The sequence below is a fragment of the Rattus norvegicus genome, chromosome 10, assembly GCF_021556685.1.
Source record: "Rattus norvegicus strain SHRSP/BbbUtx chromosome 10, alternate assembly SHRSP_T2T, whole genome shotgun sequence".
Lineage (NCBI taxonomy): Eukaryota > Metazoa > Chordata > Mammalia > Rodentia > Muridae > Rattus > Rattus norvegicus.
The window spans coordinates 92,800,082-92,820,626 of record NC_141543.1 but is presented as its reverse complement, the minus strand read 5'-3'; the positions used below and the strand labels follow the sequence as shown (position 1 = coordinate 92,820,626).

At 46.3% G+C, this 20,545-nt stretch overlaps 2 protein-coding genes across 18 annotated transcripts in view; both read right to left on the bottom strand.

The window, feature by feature from the left end:
• Positions 1-94: 94 nt before the first annotated feature.
• Tmem106a (transmembrane protein 106A) lies at positions 95-9,037 on the bottom strand. Of its 9 annotated transcripts, none has more exons than XM_087570791.1 (9): positions 9,003-9,037; positions 8,627-8,745; positions 7,580-7,806; positions 7,029-7,092; positions 5,538-5,691; positions 3,230-3,370; positions 3,082-3,125; positions 1,862-1,915; positions 95-1,504 (listed from the first exon to the last, which is right to left on the bottom strand). In XM_087570791.1, the coding sequence occupies exons 3-9, from the start codon at positions 7,785-7,787 to the stop codon at positions 1,384-1,386; spliced, it is 786 nt and encodes a 261-aa protein (XP_087426917.1). In that variant the 5' UTR covers positions 7,788-7,806; positions 8,627-8,745; positions 9,003-9,037; the 3' UTR covers positions 95-1,383.
• Positions 9,038-9,589: 552 nt separating this feature from the next.
• Nbr1 (NBR1, autophagy cargo receptor) overlaps positions 9,590-20,545 on the bottom strand; it is a 28,331-nt gene continuing 17,375 nt past the window's right edge. For 2 of the 9 annotated variants that reach the window (XM_087572288.1, XM_087572289.1), the window contains 10 exons: positions 19,951-20,100; positions 19,428-19,503; positions 18,847-18,957; positions 18,446-18,610; positions 18,139-18,213; positions 16,287-16,701; positions 14,915-15,006; positions 14,209-14,266; positions 13,449-13,554; positions 9,594-10,965 (listed from right to left, as the gene is read on the bottom strand). In XM_087572288.1, coding sequence (XP_087428414.1) covers positions 10,792-10,965; positions 13,449-13,554; positions 14,209-14,266; positions 14,915-15,006; positions 16,287-16,701; positions 18,139-18,213; positions 18,446-18,610; positions 18,847-18,957; positions 19,428-19,503; positions 19,951-20,100 — 1,422 coding nt within the window. In that variant the 3' untranslated portion in view covers positions 9,594-10,791. 9 annotated transcript variants of the gene reach the window in all.

The window sequence follows — 20,545 nt, the reverse complement described above, 5'->3', positions numbered from 1 at the left end:
ACGTGTGCATAAACTCCACATACAAAATCAAATACTTGGTGGGATGTGAAACACCAGCACCCCTCACTTCTCTGTCCAGGAATAGCTCTTTCCCTTCAGCATGGCTAAATAACAATTTATTGTTAGAAATCTTTTACATTTGTTGGTTTATACACTTCGATCTCAGTTTTGTTGGTACATCTTAACCCTGGCTACCCAGGAGGGAAAGCTCGGTGACGACAGACTTCCTCTCCCTCCTTGTATTCCCAGGCTAGTTGGACAGTACTGGCACCATCGTTTCCTTGCATCCTTACTTCAAATTCAGCCTTACTTCCCCAACCACGTGGCCTTTCGCCAGCAAAGGATGGCTTCAGAGAACACATGTTTCTGCTCTCCCACAACACAGACATCTCTACCTGGGGTTCAGTAAAAAACTGGGAGTTACCTGTGGCTTGGCTCCAGTGTAGTGACGGGCAAGGAAGGAAAAAATCTGGTGAATCTGTCACTCTTCACAGTCACATCCCAGAGGACGGCAGAGGCCTCGGGAACCGAGTGGGCCTGGTGCAGAGAATATACGAGAGCCCCACAGCGTTGGCCTGATATCAATAGCTTATGTCCTTCAGGCTTTCTGAACAGAGCCCCTGGGCCTACTCAACTGCCTGTCCTGTGTCCACTCACACAGGCTTAGACATTTTCCTTTAATAAAGACTACCTCAAATGGCTCTGCCTTTGCTCTAAGGTAGACCAGATGGCTCCCCCTCAGCTACTTGGCTTCTGCTGTGAAGACAGCATTAGAGCTGTTCTACAGAGAGGTTTAGATGCTGTAATCTGCCTTCCTAGAAACCAGGGACAGTGTCCTGAACCAGGAAGGATGAGGACCATACTGTCCACCTTTCACTGAGAGAACCAGGCCATCACCATCATTATCAAATGGCCAAAGCAGAACAGCACAGGAGAACATTTATAGTCACCTAAGACGACCGCGGACACAGCACTGGATGTCCGGAAAGCCACTTATTACTGAGAGGAAAACTTGAAAAAGATCCATCCATGTTGTGAAGTGTAGCTAGAACTACATTCCAACTGAAGACCCACCCGGGTGGAGCTGGGTAACCAACATGCTCAGTCCCAAGACAATGCCAAGTTAGCCATTCCTCCACACACAAACCACGATGACATAACATCCTGTCTGCACGATGACACTCATCACAAGTGATTCCTGGGGATCTGAGGACTCAGGAACTAGGACATTGTTACAGGAGCTCCATGCGCTGAGGGTGTTAGGGGAAGGCACAGACAAAAGCAGGACGTTTCCTTCAACACAGTCACTACTTTCCTAGAGCTCCATGGAGCGGAGCTGCAGACCCGCTTGCAGGTGCCTGGTGTAGAAGGGCAGCAGACAGATCAGGCTGGGCGAGGGAGCTCCAGATGGGGCATTGACATGTTTTCTCTGCAGTCCACATATTCGAAGCTCTCGAAGGGTAGCTGTTGTGGATGGGTCAGGTAGGAGCAGGTCAGAGCACCCCTGGAGGGGAAGTAGGGCTTGTTGTAAAGTCTGGAGGGAAAGCATAGCTTTGGCCTGGTTCTACAGAGTGTGTGAGGCTGGTTTCCTAAGATCTTCCTCCCACTTCCTTCTGCTCCCTGCTCTGCCAGGACACTGAGGCAGCTGCCTCACCTGTGTTCTGGAAGCTCCAGACAGGGTGCATGAGCAGGATCTGTATAAGATAAGTAAGATCCGGAACAGGCCCTAGGACTTGCTAATCTCCGGAGCTAACACAGACTCATGATATCAGCTACCAGGGCTCTTTCTCTACTTGGTGAAATACAGCTAAGGCGAGACTGAAGTGGGAGTGGGGACATAGGAATTCCACAGCATACTTACTGGATATTCACAAGGATATGGTGGACTCTGATTTTCGGCCATGTACAGATTTTGCTGAGAGAGAGAGAGAGAGAGACAGAAAGAGAGACAGGCAGACAGACAGAAGAGATGAGACACTGAGCTTTGTTTTACAGTGAGCAGATGGGGGTCAGGAAACTCAAAGAGGGGACTGACTTACAAGTTACAATGCACACATTTTCTTGCCTCCCACCAGGAGCCTCTCAGATGTCACCCTTAGCCCTTAGACTCTAGGATGAGCCTGGCCATCCATGTTCCTGGCCCAGGCACATGCTGACCTCTCCCTTGGCAGAAAACTAGATATTATTCTTCTACAGAGATTCAAAGAGTCCAACTCCCATAAAGATTAACAAAAGTCCACCCTATTCCACGTCCAACAGGAAAAGGCTGTGTGGACTTTTACCCTTGCACATTGCAGTCCTAGCCACAAGAGGGCAGTCCTGAGGCAGGTTCCTGAGTCTGAAGCAACCAGGAAACCAGGAATCATAAAGTGGAGACTTTTAAATTTTAAAAATACATTTAGTAGCTGGGTGGTGGTGGCTTGCACCTTTAATCCAACCATTTTGGAGGCAGAGGCAGGCAGATCTCTGAGTTTGAGGTCAGCCTGGTCTAAAGAGTAAGTTCCAGGCTGGAGAGATGGCTCAGTGGTTAAGAACACTGAATGTGGGGTTGGGGATTTAGCTCAGTGGTAGAGCGCTTGCCTAGCAAGTGCAAGGCCCTGGGTTCGGTCCCCAGCTCCGGGGGGAAAAAAAAAAAAAGAACACTGAATGTTCTTCCAGAGGTCCTGAGTTCAAATCCCAGCAACCACATGGTGGCTCACAACCATCTGTAATGATGCCCTCTTCTGGTGTGTCTGAAGACAGCTACAGTGTACTTATATATAATAAATAAATAAATCTTTAAAAAAAAAAAAAGAGTAAGTTCCAAGACAGCCAGGGCTACACAGAGAAACCTTGTCTCAAAAAACAAAAACAACAACAACAAAAACATTGAGTGTAGGCACACTCAAGTAATGGCATACGTGTGGATATCAAAGGACAATTGTGGGAGTGGGTTCTCTTTCTCTTCCTATCATGCAAAGCTAGAAGATTAAACTCACGTCACGGTGGCAAACACCTTTACCTCACCAGCCCTTCGCTTAATATTAACTGGGTTTTTAAACCAAGAAAGGATAGGAAGAGAGGAGACTAAGGGATACTCACTATGTGTTTTCATCCAAAATCCTGCTGGCAACTTCGTAAGGCATCTGTCAACCAAAGAGGCACAAGGTGAGCTGCATCTGAGGCTGCCCCCTCTCCAGTACCACATTACACGCCCGTGTGTAGGGCTGGCCAGGAAGAGGGAAATTACCTGCTTACTGGCTAAAGGGCCAATGTGCAGGCGGAGACTGCTGGTAACCTGGCCTACCACAGAGGTCTGGTGGAGCACCTCGGCCGTCAGCTGTGTCACTGTGACGGGATAGAAGTTGCTGTTGGTGATGTTCAGGACATTCTGGAGATGACAGCAAGGAGAAGTGTAATCTTAATTTTTTCAAAACTTTTTTTTAAGATTTATTTATTTATTATATATAAGTACACTATAGCTGTCTTCAGATACACCAGAAGAGGGCATCGGATCTCTTTACAGATGGTTGTGAGCCACCATGTGGTTGCTGGGAATTGAACTCATGACCTCTGGAAGAGCGGTCGGGCGCTCTTAACTGCTGAGCCATCTCTCCAGCCCTAAAACTTTTTTTTTTTAATTTTATTTATTTGATGTATGTGAATACACTGTCACTGTCTTCAGACACACCAGAAGAGAGCATCAGATGTCATTACAGATGGTTGTGAGCCACCATGTGGTTGCTGGGAATTGAACTCAGGACCTCTGGGAGAGCAGTCAGTGCTCTTAACCACTGAGCCATCGCTCCAGCCCTCAAAACTTATTTTTAATGATGGCTTTAACTTCCCTTGTAGCCCACCATCCACCAGAGAGGTAGTGGAAAAGAAAGGATACGGAGCAACCAGAAAAGGATACGGGGAGTGGACCTGTTTAGAAAGGTTCTTTGGAGCAACTCCCATCTGTGTTGCCTAGAAGCCAGCAGTTCAGTTCACAGGTCAGCAGCAGCTCGATCCACTCGCAAACACCTCACGGATACACCAGCAGTCCAGTTTGGTAGAGTTAGCAACAGCAGTGACATGACTTAGCAAGACAGCCAGGCCTGAGCCTTGGCTCAAGTCAGTAGGATGGACCAACTGGAACACCAGGAGAAGTTCCCGGCCGTGCCTCTTCCAGAGAAACAAAAATTAGCGTAGATATGAGACCCACAAGCCTCGCACAGCTAGCTGTACCAGCAAACGAAGCTCGGCCTCTGTCATTCCGTGGAGTCCTATTTATACTCTTTCCAAACATCATGTGTTCCCCATGTCTCTTCCTTTAGTTCGTGTATCTAATCAGCCCGAGTCCTTGAAGTGGCCAGAAACTGCAGCACACCACCAGAAAGTTTTTTGGTCCATTTCTATGTATGGTGTCCTGACAAATGCAGTTCAACTATGCAACGTAAGGCGGACCAACGCATGAGTGTTGTTAGCAAAGGATAGTTCATCATGTGTCCTTTCACATGCTTGCTTTAGCAGAACACCCTCTCTCCTGTGTCTGCTTCAGTGAAACGTCCCTTCATGAGTCTGCCTTAGCCTTTTACATCTGTGTCCACTTTAACCAAATGTTCCTTCACACGACATGCAACCACTTCCCAAAGAATCCTTGACTTTCCACTTCAGAGAAGAAACGGTGACGATGGCTCCCCATGGAAGGGAGAAGACAAGCAGCAGCCTGTCTCTTTGGCCTGAGTCCCATCCTACCCTTTTTTGGCCTCAGGTACAAAGGACTCTGAAGGCTCTTAAAGGCAAAGGTCACTTTTCAGGAGTGACTGGGTTGGGTTCTGTGGTGCACCCCTACAGTTCCAGTTATTCTGGAGACTGAGAGGGTCACTTGAGCCCAGGAATTTAAGACTCAACTTAGGCAACACAGTGAGAACCTACTCATTAAAATTGCTGGCTCAGGATCCACGAATGTGTGTGTGTGTGTGTGTGTGTGTGTGTGTGTTAAGACAAGGTTTTTCTGTTATAGCCCTGACTGTCATGGAACTCACTCTTGTAGACCAGGCTAGCCTTGAACTCACAGAGATCTGCCTTTCTCTGTCTCCTGACTGCTCGGATTAAAGGTGTGCACCCCTACCACCTGGCCAGATTTTAAAATAATTTTTATGTGCCTTGGTGTTTTGCCTGCACGAGTTTCTGTGTGAGGATGTCAAATCACTTGGAACTGGATTACAGGCAGTGTGAGCTGCCTCATGAGTGCTGGGAACTGAACCTGGATCCTCTGGAAGAACTGCCAGAGGTCTTAATTGCCAAACCATTTCTCCACCCCTCCAGTATCCAGTTTTACCCTGCTCTATTTCTCACCATTTTTTTTTTCTCTATTCTTCCCTGTGATTGATCTGGCCCAGATTCTGATTCTCCACTGTTTGGAGTCCCAATGCCATACAATCTACTACGGGACTCATGTTGCCTTGGAATCTTCTGCATGCCACAAGATCCTTGGTACCCACACCATAGGCTACACAGAGGTGTTTGGGGGGAAGAAAGTGGGGGTGGAACGGGGAGCAGCTACCACATACCGTCATGTTGAGCTGTACATGAGTTTCATCGAAGGCGACTGTAGAGGAGTTGAGGCCTACAGGATGCACAACAATGTTCCGTGGATACAGGAAAAAGATGGTGAGGGAGAAAATCAGCAGGCAGATGGTCACGGCCAGGAACACAGAGAGCTTCCTGTGGGAAAGCATACCCCCACCCCCACGAGGGAAATATGAACACCAAGGAAACTTGGAGGGGATTCAGTCCCCTCTTCCCCCTCTCCAGACAACTGGGTTTCTCTTGCACATAGCTGGCAACGGCACTCTTAGCACTCTAGCTGTGGTTTAGCACGGGATTGGAACAACCTGGCTTCCACTCCCAGCTCTCTATCCCCATGGACACGACGCAAGTGACACTACGTAACCTCTTCAAAGCCCAGGATAAAGTGGAGATAATTGTATCTGTTTCACAGAATTTCCTATGGTCAACGGAGGAAAAAAAATTACTAATCCCCTGTTCCTGGCGCACAGCAGGATCTCAATGAATGCTACTATCACTACTGGGAGCTGGTCCATGATTATTTGAGAGCTCTGAGTTTTAATATTTAATTAAAGTCAAAACTTTGAATGGGATACCTTTTGTGCACGCTGTTCAATCGGAGATATGAATTAAAAGAGACAGAACTCAGCATTTTATGAGGGACACTCCTTGTTTCTAGTTTTATCACAGAGGGATGCTTGTGGGCGTTAGTTCGCTCATACCATGTGAGGCCTGGAGTTTGAACTCAGGTCATCAGGCTTGGGGGCAAGCACCTCTACCTGCTGAGCTATCTCTCGGGATAGTTTCGACTTTTTTTGCAGTGGCGGGGGAGGAGGTGTGCAACAGCTCTCAGGTGGAAGCTGAGGGTCTTTGGAGGGGGTGACACTGATTTATGTTTAATGGATGCTGACCACATGCAGAATCATGGGCACCAGACTGAAGCCCAGGGCTGCTTCTGAGGTTCCAAACTGTTCCAGAAGAGATCTGAGCAGCTGGTTTTCAATCTCTCTTAGGAAGAACGGAAGATCTACACTGCAATAGCAAAGGGAGCGGCGACCAGGGGGATTGGTTCTCTCGTGGAAGGATTCACACAGCCATGAAATGGCCTTAACTTATACCTACTATAATCTATGCTGCCTTATTTTTTGTTATATTTTGACTGACATGTAAGTGTACATATTTATGGGGTATGATATTCCAATATGTTGCCTACATTATGAAATAAAGTTTATTAGCAAAACTATGACATGTATTTATTGCTAAAGATCAAACCTGTGGCCTCTTGCATACTGGCTAAGCAAACACACTATCAGTGAGCTACAATCCCAGTCGCTAATACGATCATTCTTAACCAAGGATGATCCTTGGAAACACATTCATATAAATTTGAGCATAATGGGACGCAGGCTTCTAGATGAAAACCAATGGGAGGAAAAGTCAGATCAAAAGAGGAGAGACAGGTGAGGCAGCCCCTAAGGATATATAAAGCTCACGTGCGTCTGGGCTTCAGCCTTTGGTCTCCATAAGGGATGAGGGCCACCAGCTGCTTCTCTAGCTCTGCAGAGGGAAAGAGAGTGAGAGAGAATGCCAAGAAGTGCCTGTGACAAATATGTCCTATGCCAGCCTCCCCCGAGTATCCCTCTATCCCATCTAGCAGTGGCAGAACACGATGCCTCTGTCCCACAGCAGGCTTGAGAACACCATCAACATTGAAGTTGACCCCCTAGCTTTCAGCTCAAAGAGGAATGTGACTGCCATTACCAGGTATGAAGAAACACTGAGTCACTAGGAAAGTCAGAGGTGTCCCATTCCTTTGTTGAGGTCATTTTTAACTTCCTAAACCCCAAGACACTGGCTCGAGGAACAAACAAACAAGCCACTTTCCGCTAGAAGCTGAGGAACAGAACCACGGCACAGCCTGGATATTTTTTCTTGGTCAGCCTCAGACTCAGCAGGTGAGGTCTCTCTACTCCAGGAGCTTCAGAGGGGCAGGTCTGCTCACTCCCTGGTTTCTAGGATATTTCCAGAGCCTTGGGCTACTCACCTTGGGGGATCTCCCCATTGCCTTGGCAGGTAGGACAAGTCACAAAGCTGGTACTCGCAGCCTTTTCACAAGGCACACAGGAGTGTGATGGTTTTCTGTTACCAGTGCTGAAGTAGTTGGCAGCCTTGCTGGCCATGGCGGGGTTATCAGGTAGGATAGACTTGTCCTCATCCTTCTGAGAGGTGAGCTGGGAGAATGCCTTACCCATAGTTCAGTGGGATTTTTCACTAAGAAATAAAACAAGGTTTCAGAGCTCTCAGCCTATTAGCATGGATGCCAGCTTTTAAGGTTTTAAGATTGGCAAGAAGCCCTATCATTCTCTAAGCAAGCTTTTGCTTAGGGAAGAAAGGTTTGGGCGGTGCCCTGAGGCTTTTTTTTTTTTTTCTTTTTTCGGAGACCGAACCCAGGGCCTTGCGCTTTCTAGGCAAGCTCTCTACCACTGAGCTAAATCCCCAACCCCGCTTTTTTTTTTTTATTTTTTTTTTTATTTTTTTTTTAAAGAGTTCAATTCAGAGAAAACCAAAAAAAAAAAAAAAAAAAAAAAAAAAAAGCAGGTTATTTCAATTTAAGGGACTTCTGTAAGTGAATGTATAATTTTTCTTTAAACCAGGAAAAGCTGAGCTGTTATTTATTTCCAAGAAAGGGAAGCTGAGTAGGACTAGGAGCAGGAACCATAGCAGTCGCTAAGGGTCCTTTTGTCTTTCCTAATCAAGTGATTACTCTGTAGAAATCTCAGAGCACCAGGGAAGATATGCCTGAAGTCCGCTTGGGAGTGTGGAAGGCAGCTCCCATTCGGGAGTCCGGCTGGAAAAGTAGGGTTTCTTAAGAGGTGAGAACTGTGGCTAAGAAACCCTGTGAAACTGGACTGGGAGGGAGCCTAGATCTGCATTGCTTTCTGAGATCTTGGGAGTCTGTTCTTCATTAGGAAAGGTCAAGGTTAAATCTGAACTTTCCCCCGAAACCCTGAGGAGTAGGGGCTGGGATGAAGTGGTAGCTCATTAGGTCACATTCAGGTCTTCCTGGGCTAAAATAAAGACCCTCACTCACCTGATTTAGATCAAGGATTCCAGGCTCTTCTCGGCAGCAAGATTGGGTTTTCTGGAATGCTCCTTTGGGAGAAGGGCCTCTAGGGTAGGGTGGAGGCCATCAGCTCCCTTTAGAGAGACCTGAGAGAGTGAATGTGCCGAAGGTAGGGAGTAGGGACTCTTGCCTACCGGGAGGGTCAAGTCCCCTCTTTACTAGGAGACTCTGCTATGGTGGGCAAGGAAGGAAAGGTAGGACTTCACGGAGGAAGGATTTAAATCCCACCACACTGGCCGTTAGTCAAATTTGGGGACTATGTTTTGGGCGCCAAGAAAGTCCAAACATCTCTGGATTCTTGCTTTGTAAAGGGAAAAAAGATGGGGTCCTGGGGACGCCTTACCAGAAGTTGACAACGCCCTCAGCATAATCGAAACTGCGGGAGCAGCACGTTTATCACAGGCTCAGAGTCCGAGCCAGGCTCGGCCCCGCCCCTCGGCCCCGCCCCCTCCTTCTGAGCGGCGGCATACGCTGCCGGAAGACGCTTCCGGCTTCCAGGACAAATGCTGCTATCACAAGGACCAAAACTAGTCCAGGTAAGAGTTTCAAAGAACTTGTATTCACAATTCTTTTTTTTTTTTTAAAGATTTATTCATTTATTATATGAGTACACTGTAGCTGTCTTCAGACACACCAGAAGAGGGCATCGGATCTCTTTACAGGTGGTTGTGAGCCACCATGTGGTTGCTGGGAATTGAACTCAGGACATCTGGAAGAGCAGTCAGTGCTCTTAACCGCTGAGCCATCTCTCCAGCCCGTATTCACAATTCTTTAAGTGACTATGTGCAAGTACAACGGAACGAACAAGTGGACCCAGATGGTCAAGACAGGTCCAACTCCAAATCCACTCAATTACCCACACCATGCGGCTGGCTCTCTCTGCCTTTACCCCAAACCCCATGAAAACGTTTTAAACAAGAAACAGCCTGGTTGGTTGCAGTTTGAATTGTGGTTTATTTAGAAGCATTCAAGAGTTAGACTGTAAATAAACATATTATGAATAATTAAAATCGCCATTTATTATAAATACCAACTAAGTTAAATAATACTATTTCACCTATCTTTCCCCTTTGAGCTGGAGTCCAGATTCCTTCTCTCAAATTCTTACCAGGAGTAAAATCTTTAGTGTTGTGACCTCTGTACCCATCTGTACCCAAAGTGCCCTTTTATAAACTAAATGAGACCTAGAACTCTGAAAGGAAGCTTCTTCCCACTTACTGTAGTGGTAAACTGACCTTTCTGTGGGTTAGCCCCCAAGCACTACTTCTTGCTCTTGGCTGGACACCTCAGAAGGGGATTACACACATTCGAGACGTCACCAGCATGTGTGTCCCCTCCTTCGCACCGTAACCTTACTGATGTGAATATTTACACACACCTGTCCTCCTTACCATCTGCTGTGACAGAAAAAAAGATGATGTTAACGTTCCCTTTCTCCAACAGGTGGGTTTCCCCCTCTTTATAGGACTAGCAAAATATTTCACACTACCCAGGATTTTTCCTTAAAAAATGTATGCAGAGTTACTTTGACAGACGCTGTCCAGTAGGTGCTGTGGGTTAACCAGCATGCCTGCCATCCTTCCAGGTTCCTGCCAGGTCTTCTGAAAGCAAAGTGTTACTTATTTACTAAGTCTTTTAGGGACATGACTTTCTTGATCTGCTGTCTTTACATAGCTATGAAGCTTGGGGTTGGTTATAGAAATTAGAATAATTCTTGAAAACATTCAAGGTTAATCTTTAAAAAACAGAAAAACCAAACTAACATTTAACAGCCCATTAAAAACATCCACATAAACCAAAGGAAAATACTCAACTTCAATACAAGCAGAAGGAGAAGCAGTCTACAGGAAGTCCAAGTTACACGCTTCCACATACTACAGCAGAGAGAGTTCTGTCCAGATCAGTTGAAAACTGTCTTCCTACCATTCATCCATTTCTAAAGTGAAAATTTAAGTTCTGGCCTTTGATTGCTCCAAAAAATACTGTAACAGGTACGGCTTTGACAATTCAGGGACGCTCGACATAGATTCATCAGATTAAAAAGCAAGCAAGGGCTTCCACCCACACCTCAATGACATGACGGCACAGACCACCTCTGAGCGGCAGGCAGTTATTTAATACGAGGCCAGTCCTCAATAGCGGTGGCTGTACCAGTCGTTGTTGTTCACTTGGAGGAGCTCTGTCACAACCTGCAGGATATTGTGATTGTGTTTTCTCAGCAGTCTTAGGTTCAGCTGCCTGTCGCAGAATCCCATTTCAAAGAGATGGGCCATCAGGGCTGCGGTCTGATCTTCAGAAATGACGGGCTGTGCAAAGACAAGGAGACATTTTTCTGTATAATTTGCTTCTTTGCAAATTTGTATCACACTGTCATCCTAGTCTTTCCTCCTTATTCAAAGTGTTAGGTAATTAGATGCAAGGACACAACTTTTCAACAAGTCATGGGGTCGAGAGTGCCCCTGACCATGTGTGTGTAACTGAAGGAGAGGGTAACCGAGGAGGACAATGCTTCAGGGGACTTGCTGCAAGCAGCACGCTCAGCAGCCCTCAGACCTGTGATCCCAGCCTGGGGAAGAGCAGAGGTTTGGGATGAGCCTCGGCTACAGAGTGAGCCCTCGTATCCAAGCCCCCAAACAAACAGAAACCACCCATCTTCAGCCAAGTAAAAACTGAAGATGACAAGAAGCCTTGAAGACTTTGTTAACATAAAACTGTGGTGATGGAGCAGATGTGAGCAAGACTTCCAGAAACTGGCATGGGACATCAAAACTTCACCAGCCATATAAGTAAGTCTTTTTGACTTTTTACTCTCAAAATAGAAATGATCTCAAAAAGAGGATGCTAACACCCATTTACAGAAACACCCTTCCCATTTTTGAGACAGTCTCTCTAAATAGTCCTGGCTGTCCTCAAACTTGCTATGTATATTAAGATGTTCTTGAACTCAGAGATGTGGCCTCATCCTCACATATGCTAGACATATATTTTGTAACTGAGCTGTAACCCCTACTCTCCCTCTTTCTGCCTGCTTTAGAACAGCCTAACACCCACCACCCTTGACAGATTTAATGTTTGTACTTCTCTCTCCTCTGTCTCTGGTTTTTGAAACAGAGTCTGTGTTCCTGACTGTCTTGGAACTTGTTTTGTAGACCAGGTTAGCCTCAAACTCACAGAGATTCTCCCCAGTGCTGAGATTAAAGGCTGGTACCACTGTGCCTGGCACATTTTTTTCTCTTTATCATCTTTCCTCTCATCTGTACTGATAACATGTTTCATTGCTGGGCTTGCCAACCTTGTTTGTCTTGTAAACAACTTCTTCTGCCTTATGTAGACTAGTGTTTACCTTTCTCCCCCATGTAGCTAGCAAGGCATACTTCAATTGTCAAATTCCTCACCATCGGATCACAGCTCTCTGCAGCATTTAGCACTGTTTACTGACCCCTTATAAACCTCCCCAAGTCCCAGCAGTGGCCCTGTTTCCTCTAACGTTCACTTTTAGTAGCCTTCTGCTGCCCTCAGGCCAAACCTCTCGTCTGTAATGGAAGTGTACAGACCCAACTGCACGCTGGCCGGCTTTATTTTAACCTGGATAAGTTGTAAACAACACTAAGCAAAACTGACAAGGTTTGTTCCTATTCAAGTAATAAACTTTCTTTTTAACTTGGGGGGTGCATTTATTATCTTTTATGATGTGTTTGTGTGTGGGATGCTCATGTGGATGTCAGAGGAGTCAGTTCTCTCCTTCTAGGGATTGAGCTCTGGTTGTCAAGACTTGGCAGCAAGCACCTTTACTCACTGAGCTCGCACTGGCCACACTTTCTCATTGTAATGCATACTACCGAGTACCTAAGCTAAAGCTTGAGATTTATCCTTGAGCTCGTTTTAATCACTTAGTCACTGCCGAGTCCTGATGCTCCTATCTCTTTTATGTTAATGGAGGTGTTGAGCCACATGCCTTTAGCCCCAGCTCTCAGAAGCAGGTGAATTTGTGAGTTCAAGGCTAGCCTGGAGATATTTAGAGAGACTGTTCCAAAAACAAACAAACCCAACTCCCCCCACCCCCACAGACCCTTCCTATGCCTTAAAAACCCCAGCACTTAAGAGTTGGTCTTTTCTCTTCAGATCAAATTCATCACCCACTCACTTTCAACTCTTACTAGCTAGCTACTCTGTCTTTCAAAGGAGAAGACAAGACCCTGTCACTGAACCCAGTGTGCTGTTATTAAACTACATCTGTACCCTTTTTATGATTTTATATTTTCAAATTTTATTTTGAGAAAAGGTTTTACTACATAGCCCAGGCTGACCTTGAACTTGCAATCTTTCTGTTTCCTGAGTTGTTGGGAGTACAGGTGAGCGCTACCAGCATTAAAATACTTTCCTGGGATATACTTGCTTTGTGCTTCAGGCTTCAGTTCAGATACGAACTCCCAGGAAGCCTTGGACCTAGTAGGGGGAGACGCACTAACACAGTGTCCTGTCCTGGAAATGTGTATGCTTTGCTAATTCCCTTTAGTAGTGTGACAGAACTGTGTGTCTTACACACCCTGTCGTACCTACACTACACTGTTGTAGAACGCTCGGTATATGTATTAGGCCTTCCACAAATCTTAGGTTCTTTTCCTTTTCTCCCCAGAGTGACTTGATTAAAACGCTAGGAAACGGCAGGGCTGTGTGTTCATTAAAGAGAATGTTTACACACAGTTATTGCCAATCCAGACAGAAAGACACTGCCATTTGCACTAGTGACTAAGGGGCTGAAATTAAGGAAAAGAAACCACACACTGACCTGTGCAGTGACTGGTGGCCCAGAAAACAGGGCCTTGTACGCAGAGGCAGCAACAGACAAAGCCCCTTTCACCAGTCCTCCAGCAATGCTGCTCCCATTGTGGTGCCTACAGAGGAAAACCAAATTATCTCCCCAAATAAAATCATGACCTTACAAGATAATGTGGGTGCTATTCTCAAAAGAAAAAAAGAGGTATCCTTAAAAGAAAAAAAATCAGATGTAAAAAAGAGAATGAACTGTTTTCATAGCTACAGGTCTTGGTTTGCTGCAGGGCTCTGGCTCGGCTGACAGAAGACCTGAGTACTGCAGGAAATGCATGCCCTAGTTACCACACCAGCTTTCCATCCCAGCTGAAAATTAATGTGGTCCTGGGCACCCCTGGACACCAGCCATCTGTCTGCACATCTCAGAGAAAACCTGGCAAAGGAAATGTGTTTTTTCTGGATTCTGATCTGACAGGGACCAGAGAGGCAGCTGTATCTAAGAGAAAACAGGTAGACGCAGCACCCGGGGCTTGACCTGCCTGGCTTCCTGGGCATCACAGGTAAGGTGAATTTTAGGGTAATCCCTACAAAGTGAAACATTTAAGCACAAGCTTTAGCTCTTTGTCCAGTGGTGCACATAAGCTTCAGAAGAAAGACAAGGAGGAATGAGGGTGCTCCTTCCTGTGCTCTGCACATGCTCTGAGAGGCTCATTTAAGCAGAAGCAATGCTGGGAGGTCTTCCTGCTTCTCAAGAGGAGACTTCACAAGGTCTTTACCTTGAGTGGTCACAGCTCTTCTGTCGGCTGTTTGCGAGTCCTGTTGAGCCTCTGGGCTCTAAAAGCAAAAGAGCTGTGGTTAGCTGCAGCACCCACACGCTATTACTGAGGCAGGCGGCAAGTTAATGGAGGTCTGAAGTCTTCTTCCTCCTTTCTTGTCCTCTTTTAAGTTTTAGAAAGTTCTGTGGGTGATTTAAGTCACCGAGGAAGACAAATTGTCTAGAAATGCTATACAAGAGGACATCATTGAGTAGAAAACTAATTCTCTAATCCTCTAACTCTGATGTGTTAGTTCTGTTTTAGCTTTGGCACTTTTAGAAAGAGGAAGCGACAATGAGTGGGGAACCTCCTTACTGCTCCTTCACAGTACTATAGTCCTGAGACCTCTAATGAGGGGACAGACCTGCTGGCACCACAAACTAGCTGAGCTGCTGCATTACTCTGCTGAAGCAAAGTAAATCGAGCTGGAGCCTAGGCTGGCCTGCTTCCAAGGCTGCGCTCTCCCAGCACAGTGCAGTGTCTACCTCTGTAAGGTTTCCAGATACACTTAAGGGTAGAAACCCCAGCATGAGGGAGGAATACAGAAAGAGGGAAGAGGGAATGTCTCTGAACAAGGCCACGATCTCAAAAACATAGAGCCTGTTGATACCTGATATCCGCTAGAAAGCAGCAGAGGGAGGGAGGCGAAGATCAAGCGTGGCATTACCTCCTCTGACGTGATCGGGGACTGGGAGAACTTCTTGGATGGTAACTGGTGAATCCACTCGTGGTGCCTCATACTGTCCACAAGGGGCGCTCCTTTAGAAAGAAAGAGTATTGGAGCTAAGTTGAAAAGTAGTGGTATGAGAACAGTAAACAGTGCAGCAGTGCTGGATTCTGTGGGCTTCACCTTTCTGATCCCATCACATGTGAACTTGGCAGTGTGGTCAGAAGGACTGCATTCCACTCTGATTTCTTTTTTTTTTTTGGTTCTTTTTTTTTCGGAGCTGGGGACCGAACCCAGGGCCTTGCGCTTCCTAGGTAAGCGCTCTACCACTGAGCTAAATCCCCAGCCCCCCACTCTGATTTCTTTAGCCACAATCCAGCTAGAGAAACCGGCTTCATTCAGGCCACCTCCCCCTTCCTGAGCATTTCGTACTATAGTCAGGGCTCCCACATTTTCTTTTCTTTTCTTTTTTTTTTTTTTTTAAATTTTTTTATTTACTCATTTATTATATATAAGTACACTGTAGCTGTCTTCAGATACACCAGAAGAGGGCATCAGATCTCTTTACAGATGGTTGTGAGCCACCATGTGGTTGCTGGGAATTGAACTCATGACCTCTGGAAGAGCAGTCGGGTGCTCTTAACCACCGAGCCATCTCTCCAGCCCAAATGTGTAGCCCAGGCTGGCCTCGAACTCGTGATCCTCCTGCCTCTGCCTCCTTCAGCAAATCCTACCGGTGTGCGCCACCACAACCGGCCACATTTTCTATACTAGTAGGCGAGACAGTGGCCCAGACGCATTAGAGACTTACATTCTTTCTCTCTGGGTTTGTGGTATAGATCCGTAAGTTATTTAATTTCATAACTGTTCTCTGCTTGTTGGCACACGGAAGAGGAGAGCTTTTCTGTTGAGCCCAGGCCCTCATGCTCTTCAGGCAAGTGCTCTAACATGGAGCTAACTGACAAATCCTTACCTATGTTTTTGTTACATTCATTCAATTTAAGAAACAAAATGTAAAGGGAAGATCCAGAGATGTTTATATTTAAAGATTTTCCTCTTAGTTATAAAAAAATCAGTAGACAAGGGTTGGGGATTTAGCTCAGTGGTAGAGCGCTTGCCTAGGAAGCGCAAGGCCTGGGTTCGGTCCCCAGCTCCGAAAAAAGAACAAAAAAAAAAAAAAATCAGTAGACAGACTATGCTCAGGGAAGGTCAACTAAAACAAACATTTGTTTAAACTTCAAATTTACAGATGCTGAGAAATCTGAATATGACTTTTATTCATCTAAGTTTAGGTTGTAGAAAAAGAAAGGTTTGAGGTAAAGCTGGTCATTCCAGCTCTGGAGAACAGGGTGGCTGAGGTGCTGAGCAGTACCTGGACAGTGCTGCTGGAAGTCCTGCCACTTCTGGGACTAGAGGCACTGTGTCCAGATGCTGTGAGGTCGTGAGGATGTCACTGATGCTCTGCTCCTTTGGCTGGCTCTCCCTTTCCGGGAGTCTCTCTCTAGCCTCAGCTGGTTCCTGCCCAGACTCGATCCCAGGTTCACCTTCAGCCCCTCGCTCCAGGCCTGGCTGGGAGAGCGCAGAGCTGTACATGGAGTCCCCCAGGGGGCGGCTGGTATCAAAGCACTCAGGCAGGATGATGATATAATCTTCAGAGGAAGCAGAAGACTGACTCTGAACTTCTTCATCTTGGACATCCTCTTCCTCAATGGCTTCTTCCTCAGCAATGTGGACAATCTCCTCCCTCTCATCTCCATGTGGTCCTTCTTCAGGCAAGGCAAATTTCACTAAAGAATAAAAGTAATCACTGTGAAGGAAGTGGCTTGGCAGCAAACGTCAGTGCTGTTCTCACTTGGTAAAGCTTGTGGATCACGAGCTAGCACAAAGGGTACAGTGGAAAGAACCAAAGGAACGGGCTGTTTCTGGACTGTACTGTTTCAAGATGACTGAAACAGCCACGACTGTACTGTTTCAAGATGATGCCAAAACAAATAGCTGGGAAGTCAACAGAAACAAGTGTGTGGGCTGAACCAGCCAGACTACCAATGAGCAATGTGAGTCCTACTGTCCTCTTTTTCTCTTTGTTGTGGAAGTTAAAAGACTGAGACAAAGCTTCACCAGAACTGGTGAGCTAGCTATCAGGGCCAGAAAAAGGAGTCATGTGGTAAGCACTTTAGGTTGTCGGCCTGCTTTCCTTTATCTTGCAGTAATTAAACAACTGGTTTATCCTTCTACACCTTTCTGCTATTTGTATGGATAAAAAAGCATTCATTTTTGTGTTCACTTTAAGCAAAAATAGGAAAATCATGTTTAAAGGTATATGCAGGTCAAATTTCATTTTTCTTTGGTACGTGTGATGCATTCTCATTATACATGTATGTGTGCATGGAGGCCAGGTGAGGACATCAAGTGTCTTCCTCATGGCTCTCCCTCAACTTAAAGCTGGCCATTTTGGCTAAGCTGGCTGGCAGTGAGCTTTGGGGAATCTGCCTATCTCAGTTCCCTGATGCTGGGGTTACAGGTAGACAAGGCTGTGCTTTGCTTTTAGGTGGATACTGAGGATTGAAACTCAGGTCTCTTTGTTTACAGAGTAAGGACTCTTACCCACCAGCCATCTTCCCAAGCCCTCACATTTGGTAATTTTGTTACGATGTACCAGAAACTGAATTTTTTGGATAGTTTTTGAGACATATAGAACTGGCTCTACCAGTCTGATACTAGCAGTCTGTTCTGAAGATCTTGTGCATGCTTGTGCACAAGTGTGCAGGTAGATAAATGAGACTGTATGAAGACTAAGAGGAGGTCAACACTGGGTGTAGTTCCCCAGAATCCATTCCCTCATCTTTTGTTTGAAATGGTGTTTCACTACATAGCTGGCCTCAAACTTAAGACAGATGTGCCTACATCTGCACCTTGAATCCTGAGATTAAAGGCGTTTGTAAAATGTCTGTCCATCTACCTTATTTTTGCAACAGGGTCTGCCACAACACCTGAGGTTTTATGTGAGTTCAAGAAATGGAGCTGAGCTCCCGGAGCTTGTAAGACAAGTTCTCTATCGACAGCCACTCTCCAGAACCATGAAGGCATTTTTAGGGAAGCATTTAACTCTGGGGAACAGTTTGGCATTCTTGTGTTGCCTTGCACTTTTCAGATTGCTGTCTTGGGAGAAAGGAGACAACTCAGCTGCCAATGAAAGCATCTGCTGAAGCGCCCTGTCAACTTACAGGAAGAATCCTTTCTGCAGAATCCGGGCAGCATAAGAGGCTGCTGTTCTTCTGTGGAATACAGCTGTAATTCCCCTGGGAGAGGGCAGAAGTGAGTTAGGGTGACTTCTTTGTTCTTTTTTTTTTCCCCGGAGCTGGAGACCGAACCCAGGGCCTTGCGCTTGTTAGGCAAGTGCTCTACCACTGAGCCAAATCCCCAACCCTGACTTCTTTGTTCTTGGTGCTCTAGTAAGAATGCCAGCATAGTCAGAAGCCAACCAAGATCAACCTCCCTCCCCTCTCAGCAAGGAAATATGGGGACACTCACTCTGTGGGGACCTCTGCCTGCAAGGAGGGTTGTGGTCTGGAGCAGCATCCAAGGTTAGGGATCGGATTACAGTCTCACACACAAATTGGGTCCCACTCAGGTCTTCCTCCGTTTCTTCGACTGAAGCAGGGGTCTCGGCCTTTCTCTTTGTTAATACAGTGGAATCTGAAGGACACACAAAGCCCATCTGCCCTTAGTGTCTGAAGAGTTGGGAGCTCTCACCAGTCAGTGCATCCTAAGCCTGGGTGAGGGCAGAGCTGCTCCTGCTCTCATGAGACTAGAGAGCAAGGGATGCTATGCGACATCGATTTGCTGAGGTAAAGGTAATGAGGAATGGACGTGTGAGGACAGGTGTGAGTGGAAAGGGAAAGTACGTGCTTTACAGACATTTAACCCCTTACCAGGAGATGCTTTCAATCCCGCCCCTTCACTCTCTTCCTGTATCCGCCCCAAGCCTGGCTTCTCTATTAAAGGGCTGTCATGCGGCAGAGGAGACATGCGGGGAGTCACATCTGGAGAGTGAAGACAGGAAACCATCAACCGAGAGAGCATGACATCGTAACAGTCAAGTGTCCCAGAAGCAGCATTCTGTAGGTTTCTTGCTTCCTACAGGGTTACAATAAACCCAAATATGCTCCACCACCTGTCACATCATGAAGAGCTTCTCTAGATCACCAGGAATGCAACTAGCTCTGGCTGATCAAAGCTGGGCCACAAACAAGGAACTAGCCTAGAAAGTCAAAGCCAAGATACAAAACTATGAGTAAAGGAACAAAGGGAGAAAAATGAAGAAGTGGTCCCTTTACAGCAAGGCAGCCCTGCACACACTTGTACTGTGGTACTGACAGACAACAGGGAGAGGAGGAGATGGACCATGGGTATAACTTCACTGTCACACACAGCATGGGAGGAATCCTCGCCCTCTAGGGCCACAGACCGTAATGCCAACACCTAAACAAGATGAGCGAAGTAACAGTCTTACCCACAGGGGTGTTGTGTGGCACTCTCTCCAATTCTTGAACAATGTTTATATCCAGCAGTTCAAAGGACAGCAGGTCCTAGAAAAAGAGATGGTCAAACACAAGCATTTGCAGAACAAGTGGGAGCCATGTTCTTTTATGACTGGACCTTCAGGTTTCCTGCATATTGCCTGGATTCAATTGTTCAAATTCATGTCCCCCCTCAACCAAGTGATTAGAAGACTTAAAGGGAATTTGGTGTCTCAAACTCTAACTGGCAGGGGGAGAGGAAACTTGGGCGGGCAAGTGAAGTGGGCTAAGATTCTGAGACCACTGGAGGGAAGCTGTGGGGAAGCACAAGCCTGGCTTCAAGCTCAGGAGAAAACAGTTTAGAAACTTGCTCCATGCCTCACTGGATGCTAAATCCAGTCTGCCCATCTGTAACTCCCCAGAACCATGATGGCTGTGCCACCTTCTCAATAACAAGGTGCAAGCTCTTTCCTCAGTACTCCTCTTTCTGCCCTTGTCCCTCAAAACGGTGTTTACCTGGGCAGTCAGAAGGTCCACGGATGGAATGTAGAGCTCCCTCTCACTGGCAGCATGTTGTGTCTTCTGTGGGGCACTGGATCCTGTCCCTTCTGTCTGCTTTGTCACCTCACCCAATGGAATCTCTTCTTCAGCTAGAAGAAAAGCTTCCTATAGGGACAAATAATTGGGACATATTTTAGGACCTCAACAAAGCTCAAGCACCAGGCTGATAAGGTCATCCCTAAAATAAAAACGCAGCAGAACCTTTACATTAACATTTTTTATTTAATTTAGGACTTCTAGAAAAGCTGCAGAAACAGTGAAGAGTTCAGACACTGTTCCTTCACCTGCCATCCTCTACAACTTGATAAAAGTACAGTTAGCCCAAACCAGGAAATTAACACTGGTTAGCTCTAAGTTCAAACAGTAGAGTCTGCTCCACTAACAAGAAAGTGACAATGGACTGCAGCAAGCAAGTAGGTGACAATGTCCTTAGAGCTCAGGGATACTCTATAGGAGGTGAGTGTGAAGGAGAAAAGCTACCAGGAGTTTACCAGAAGCCCAGGCTGCCTTTCTTTTCCTGGTGCAGTAAGCACCATCACATACAAAAGCC